The 7,912-nt window shown below is 30.7% G+C and overlaps 1 protein-coding gene across 1 annotated transcript; it reads left to right on the forward strand.

Annotated features, from left to right (window-relative positions):
- Window positions 1-621: 621 nt before the first annotated feature.
- LOC108450216 (stem-specific protein TSJT1-like) lies at window positions 622-2,828 on the forward strand. The gene is made up of 4 exons (XM_017747739.2): window positions 622-1,113; window positions 1,931-2,171; window positions 2,237-2,357; window positions 2,468-2,828. Exons 1-4 carry the CDS (start codon window positions 911-913, stop codon window positions 2,656-2,658), a joined length of 756 nt encoding a protein of 251 aa, XP_017603228.1. The 5' UTR covers window positions 622-910; the 3' UTR covers window positions 2,659-2,828.
- Window positions 2,829-7,912: the final 5,084 nt, after the last annotated feature.

A 7,912-nucleotide genomic window follows, 5' to 3' on the forward strand; every position in this document is an offset into this window, starting at 1 on the left:
CGCTGACACAGCAGGCACAACACCTGCACATTTCACTTTTCTTTCTTTGCATTTTACAAAAAATTAGTCTTATATCACTTTTGGTCCCTCTACTAGGCCTAAAATTAAAATTCAATCTTTATACTTGAATTTCTACAATAATATTTGGTCCTATTTTTTATAATTTTTTCAAATAATTAATATTGTTAATTATTCTAATAAAATTTTGAAGTATAAAGATTGAATTTTAATTTTAAGCCTAGTAAAAGGACCAAAAGTGATATAAGACCAATTTTTGTAAAATGCAAAGAAAGAAAAGGAAATGTGCAGGTGTTGTGCCTGTCTGTGCTTGCGACTAGTCGTGCCTACCGACAAGCTCGACCCATTTCTATATTTTTATCCGTAAAATCCGTATTTTATCCATATATTAATATAAATATTAAAATAATATAATAATAATTTTCAAAACAAAAAAATAATAATAAAATAATGAGTTGTCTGTCAGTAACAAATTTCAAAAAATATATTATTTTCGTAATTAATCTGTCTGACAACTTATTTTTGTGTATAAATATTTTTTATAATATTGGGGTAAAAAACTCAAAAATATATTTAATGAAGTAAATTGTATTTATTAAAAATGAGACACATTTCGAAAAAATGTAAACCATTTATTTGTTTGCCAGAACTTTCTTTTGTTTTCTTTAGGGAGTTTGCCAGAACTTTCAGGTTTCATAATTTAATATAAAATAAAAATTAGACAAAGGACAGAAATGGAAATTAAAAGACTGCCTTAAGTTGACAAGTGTGTGTAAAAATTTCCCAATCTTTCGTATTGGCCACATCAACAGAGATATCAATCAATCAAAGAAAGATCAAACCAAATTACCATTTTTTGTTGTTTTGTTTCTCTGAAAGTATTGGAAAGAATATGTTAGCAGTTTTTGAGAAATCGATTGCCAAGAGCCCCGATGCTCTTAAAGTTTCTGGTGATTCTGAAGCAGCTTCAGCCCTCAACAATGGCTTCTTGGCTACCCATTTTGCCACTCTTCATCCTGGTTCAGTCACTGTCAATCTTGGTTCTTCTGGTTTCATGGCTTACTCTCTTGATAAACAAAACCCACTTCTGCCCAGGTTATGGTTTTCTCTTTTCCTTTTATCATTGATCAAGATTTCATTATTAGGTCTTTTTTTTTGGACTGATTTAATCCTGAATATTTCTGGGTTTCCCCCCTTGTTTATTGTTTCATTGGGTGCTGAAAATTTGTGGAAAGTTTGTCACTTTCCCCTTATTTTAACTGAGTTTTCCCCTTTTTTGTTTTTGTATGGCTCAAATTGGATACAAAGATTTTATGTTATTATTGATTTCTTTGAAAATCTAAGTATTCTTGTTTGTTTGTCTTGATTCTTTGATCTTCTTCACGTTACTAGGTAGTCCCTTTTCAAAATTGCAATATAGTCCTTGGATTACAGAACTGATCAATTTAATCCGAGAATGTTTGATGTTGCTGAAAATAAATAAAATTGATCATAATATTAATGAAAATCCGTCTAAATTCTACGTGGATTCATGAAAGTTGACTAATAATACGTATTCTTTTTATAATAAAATTTAAGATGGATTTACAGTTGCCGATTGAGACTTTTAACTCAGTTGGCATTTCTTGTTATCCTACCTAATAGGAGGTTGATTTAAGGGTTGGTGGGGTTATAGGTCAACTGTGATCAATTTTAGTTCTCCGGGGTCATTGAAGGATCATCTCCCCGTACTTATATCCCACTATATTCAAATATTTGCCTAGTATGAGCAGTGAACATGAATATATTTCAAGAAAAATGAAGATTCTAACCAACAAAGATTTGTTTGACAGCGATCCTTTTATCGGTGGATCTGCGATGCTATGGAGATTTGAAAACTGACATTTCAATGTTTTTGGTTTGATGTTTCCAGGCTCTTTGCTGTTGTGGATGACATTTTCTGCTTGTTTCAAGGCCACATTGAGAATGTTGCTGTTCTTAAGCAACAATATGGGTTGAACAAAACTGCAAATGAGGGTATCATTGTTATTGAAGCTTACAGGACGCTTCGAGACAGAGGTCCATACCCTCCTGACCAGGTTGTAAGAGATATCCAAGGGAAGTTTGCTTTCATTATCTACGATAGCTCTTCAAAAGCTACGTTTATAGCTGCGGTAAGTGAACCTAATGCAATGGATGTTATTGTTAGGTTTCGGTTTTTCACCTTTGTCTTCTGCAGGATGCTGATGGAAGTGTACCTTTCTTTTGGGGTACTGATGCTGAAGGCCATCTTGTCCTTGCAGATGACAGGGAGACTGTCAAGAAAGGCTGCGGGAAGTCTTTTGCTCCATTCCCGAAAGGTAAATCATGAAGAAACTAGCAAAAATCGAAACCGATTATGGGTTATGTTGTTAATATGATTATCATCGCATGAGAGCTTCACTGTTGATGTTTTGCAATTTGATTTCAGGGTGCTTCTTCACATCCTCGGGAGGGTTAAGGAGCTATGAGCATCCCCTTAACGAGTTGAAACCGGTGCCAAGAGTGGACAGTTCGGGACATGTTTGTGGTGCCACTTTCAATGTGGATGTAGAAACGAAGAAGGAATCTACTGGTATGAAAAAGGTCGGAAGTGCCGCAGATTGGTCCGCAAACTACTAAAGCGATATCAGTGAGCCTCTTGATTCTATTCATCTTAAATTCCGAATTTTACTTGACTGAACTTGTCTGTTATTTGGAACTAAAACAGCATTTTAAGCAGCAGTTTGCGTACCATAAAAACTCAGCTTGCTATGGTAACATAACATGGAATAATATTTTCTTGTCCTAAATTCTTCTAAGCTTTTCTTGATTTATATGCATGTATATCTAGATACGTAGAAATCACATATAAAACTCTTTCTCTTAGTAATGAAAAGCAAGACCTTAACTAAAATTTCACATTGTAACAAATAACTTTAATGAAAAAGATGACTTAGCATGCGTGTGCAAATGAAGTCAACATCGATATTTCTGTCTGAGGCATGTAAGCACGCTGGGCCAATTAATGAAATTAGCACATTTGACTTAATTTATTAATATAATTTACATTAATATGAAATTATAAAATAAAATCTAAAGCATAATACCAATATAAAATAAACATGTCATCTTTTCTATTTAATTCTTTTATATATATTTTTTACGTTTGAATTGTTTTAACTATGATTATTATAATATTTTATAAAAGGTTAAAATTAATTAATTTGATGTAATAATGTCAAAAACATATAATTGACAATTTAATTTTTAGTTAAATTTGATATATTTTCAATTATAAAGATTATCTGAAAAACTTTTGAATTAATGGGGATATTTTTTTATTTTTCATCATATTACTAAATTTGCATTCAAAATAATTATAATATTTAATTTAGGATTATTAGATAAAAAGTTGAAATAAAATAGAATTTGTGCTAATTGTACATTTAGAAATAATTACAATTTAATAGAAGAAGTTGTGATAATTACATATTTAAAAGTAATTAGAATTTAAATTACAATTATTAGTGGTCTTAGAACTCTACGCACAAAATATAGAAAAATAGTTGTGATATACTTAAAATTTACAATTATAAGTTTAAAACTTTTGACATAAACAAAAGTTGTGTTAATTTTATTTATGTTAAAAGACTTATTACTTTAATAGAACTGTAAGCATTTTAATTATCACTTAATTAATATTAGATTTAATTATTTTAATTAATTATTATTTTGCATAGTGTTACTTTAAGCGAATTACATAAAGCAAAATCACATTGTATATTGAATATGTTAAATGCTTTAATTATTATTTGAAAATTTTATATTATAATATTTAAATTGATAAGTTAATGTATTCTAATTATTATATTCAATAATTTAAATAAAAATATTATTTTACGTTAATTATTGTAACTAAAATAAATATTTAAAATTTTATTTAAATATTAAATGCATAAAATCACGTTTAACGCATATAACATTATAAACTAGTTATATAAAAGTAAAAATTAAATAAATTCAAATAAAAATATTTATTTTTACGGAATGAACTTGGACAATAGTATGTCCATGCTCATTTCAAACTTAAACTTTTTAAAATTATAAAAATATTTAAAATAAGGTTAAATTTTTAAAATAATTATAAATTTGTAAAAAAGTTATTAAAATTTATGGAAATATTAAATAAAATTCAAGATTTATTCAGGTTTTTATAAATTATATAAAATTTAAAAATATTAAAAGTTATGTTTCATTAAAATATGAGATGTGTATCAATGTTTTAATTCTATTGGTACCTTTTAATATACATAAAAAAAGTATTTTAGAAATTAAATAAATATAAAATTTAATTTTATTTATTGTGTGTAAATTTTTTCAAATTGTGAATTTATCCGATTAAAGAATGTGTATAAAGTATTTTTTACATGTGTAGTCTAAAAAGTGTATCAATTATTTTCTTACATGTGTAGCCTAAAAAGTTAAAATAATAGGGCATATTCATACTTTAAAAAAACTTTACATGTAGCATCCCATGTTCAACCCGATCGTTGGATTTGGGTATGGAGCGTCACGCGTCAAATCAGTGAAAGCACTAAACGTTTCATTTTAAGACCAACTTCCTGATTTGGCGGGGTACCCATTTACCAAAGCGGTGTTCTGTTATTTTAAAAACGTATGAGGTTGAAAACAAAGTAAAAGTAGTACCGTGCCAGTTTTAAGGATTTAAGACATGAGCAAATAGCTTTTGGCAAAAACTTAGAGAATAACCAAAAACTCGGATAGAACTTTCCTATCGAGATACTCCTTGAGCTATAATTTAAAACTCAACTCAATTAGATCTGACAACACCATCAACCATAGTTAATAATAAGCTAGCAAGGTTACTAATGAACATTCAAAGGTACAAGATATCGTTTTCAAAATACAGTTGGATGACTTTTAAAGGGCGACATCTAATAAGCTTCCTAGTACCCCCAACAATTACATGTCAATAAAAAAAATCAAGAAGGCTCATACATGGGCAACTAGTCTGGCTGCTCCTTTGCTACGACCATGTCCAACTAACGACCTAAAAGTAAGAAGAAACTAGGTAAGTTCGAGAGAACTTAGTGAGTTGCCGGGAAATGAATAAACACCATCAAACATTAAGAAGTTAGACTCAAATTAACAGACTAGCACGAGATACTTGGCGGATACAACTTTCTCTCGGATCCGAAGTATCCGCTTGCAGATACTACCATAATTAGATTTAGCCTATTGACAGACACTAACTATTTTTGGAGTCTCGCACGTGACGGATGGAAACACAAAAATTTACACACTTTTTCATACCTTTTTAAACTTAAATTCATGCGAATTCGGTTAAATTCTTGTCGAAAAATAATTAATTTTTATAAAATAATTAAAGTGAACTTAAAACATAAACATGTTGAAATTTAGTTAATTTTATAATTATTTTTGATGAATTTTGGGTTATTTTCGACAGATTTGCACAAAGGGTAAACAATGGCTTGGCAGACACTACTAGAAGCACAAAATCGAGAAACAATTTGAAATATCGAGGCGAATTAATTTTCAGCTTAAGACGGTCCAAAATTATATGTATTAAATCATAATATAATTAATTTTAATTTATATCCAAGTTAATTTTGGTTAATAAATTATTATTAATTAATTATGAAAAATGGTCCGATTGAACCGAATCGAGTGAACCGAACCGACCAAGGAGAGGACAGTCTAAAACCGTCCAAGTGCTGACTCAATTCAGCTCATTAGCTGATTATTTAAGCTGCAAAGAAGCCCTTGAAGACTTGTTCTAATTACAAATTAGCCTCTCCACGATTGATGACTTTGAAGATTTGCCTTAAGCCAAGTTTCGCAAAGTTGAAGCCATCAACTTTGCCACATAGATGGCCGGCCAAGGGGTGGCTCTTTGGCTGCTATTTTTAGCAAATTTTAGCTGTCACATTCAGTTATAAAAACCCCCCTTGGCTGATTATTCAAAGCATCCCTCATTCATTCACATCTCTTCTCTTCTTTCTCACTTTCTCCTCTCTTTTTCCCATTCCAAGTCCCTTGCTCTTATGCCGATTTCTCCCCTTGAGAAAGGGTTCTTCTTCAACCATTTTGTAGCAACATTGAAGTGTTCATAGCAGCCTTGGTCGATGAGGACAACAGAGAACGAAGACAGACCAAACTAGTTAAGCCACGGAGAAACACCGGATTTGATTCTTGTTCCCTATCTCTTTAATTTTTTTTTGTTGTTATCATGAACATATCTATGAATATTTATGTTGTTAGAATGGTTAATTTAATCAGCTTAGCTTGAATTTAATTCGTGTTGGTTTGATTGCATTTTATCCGCTTAAATTATTAAAATTGTGTTTATGTTGTTGTAGGCCTCGGTAAAATTCTTGATTAAGTAAAATCATGCCTAAGTTATTCTTGCATTTCGATTGTTAGGTAACTAAGGAATTAATTATTTAAACGGATTAAAATTGTAATTAATTGACACAATACTTAGTCAGTGCATGTTTATTCTTCTAAGGGAGCTAAAGGTTAAATTAGCAATGTATATGGTGATACACTTGCCTTGTATAACTTGCAAGATTATTGTGATTAAACTGTTTCAAGGTAAGGATATTGTTTCCTAACGTAGTCTTTTATGTGCTTATTAGATTTAACTAATCGTTTGAATTAACATAGGGATATGCAAGAGATTAGTTCAATTTAATGAGTATGTATGTGCAATAACATGTTTGCTTATTAAAATCTATTTAATCGTTTGAATTAATATAGGGATATGTTAAGAGATGAATGGATTTGTGTAGGTGAGTGTGTTCATAAGTTAGCAAATTATCGAGTTGTCGTGAATTTATTCGTAACAACATAAACATGAGTTTAATAATTATAAGTTAAAGAAATGTAATTAAATCAATACAATTATGTCATCTTGATTAAATCATATTTTGAAATCGTGCATTAGAACTTTTATTCTTATTTAGTTTAAAATTTTATTTTTCTTAATCACCCTTTTCAAAACAAAATATTTTTTCTTCACCAAAGTGTTTTAAATTGCATTCATAAATAATTCTTTTCACAGTCTCTGTGGGTACGATAACTCGACATTTACTTGTCACTTTATTATTTGTGGCAATTGTGTACACTTGCACATTTCTGTCATTCTAAGTTTTTGGAGCCGTTGCCGGGGGCTGCTTTTAAAAGTCATTATTTGTGAATTTGTTAATTTACATTTTGGTTATTTTTTCTGTTTAATTTTTAACTTAATTAATTTTTCTGTGACTATTTCAAGTGTTTATGAGTATTGACCGGATTATTGACATACTCCCTATTGACCCTGAGATAGATCAAACTTTTCGAGAGCGAAGAAGACAAGCAAATTAGAGAAGGACCGAAGAGATGAACTTCGAAAATCCAAATCAAGGAAATGGAGCAAACCCTGCTTAAAATCCTATCTTTATTGCTGATGATAGGGATAGAGATTTAAGACGATATGCCGTGCCAGTATTTAATGATCTTAATTCGGGTATTAGAGACTCGAAATCGAGGCACAACAGTTTGAGCTGAAGTCGGTCATGTTCTAGATGCTTCAGACGGTGGGCTAATTCAGTGGAATGCCTACCGAAGATCCTCACATAGTGGAATGCCTACCGAAGATCCTTACATACACTTAAGACTACTTATTGAGGTGAGTGATTCTTTCAATTTAGCCGGAGTACCCGAAAATGCATCACGATTGAAGTTGTTCCCATATTCACTAAGGGACAGAGCTCGAGCCTGGTTGAACTCATTGCCACCAAACTCAATTTTCACATGACAAGAGTTAGCAGAAAGATTCCTTATGAAGTATTTCCCGCCTAGCAAGAATGCT

The sequence above is a fragment of the Gossypium arboreum genome, chromosome 9 (assembly GCF_025698485.1).
Source record: "Gossypium arboreum isolate Shixiya-1 chromosome 9, ASM2569848v2, whole genome shotgun sequence".
Lineage (NCBI taxonomy): Eukaryota > Viridiplantae > Streptophyta > Magnoliopsida > Malvales > Malvaceae > Gossypium > Gossypium arboreum.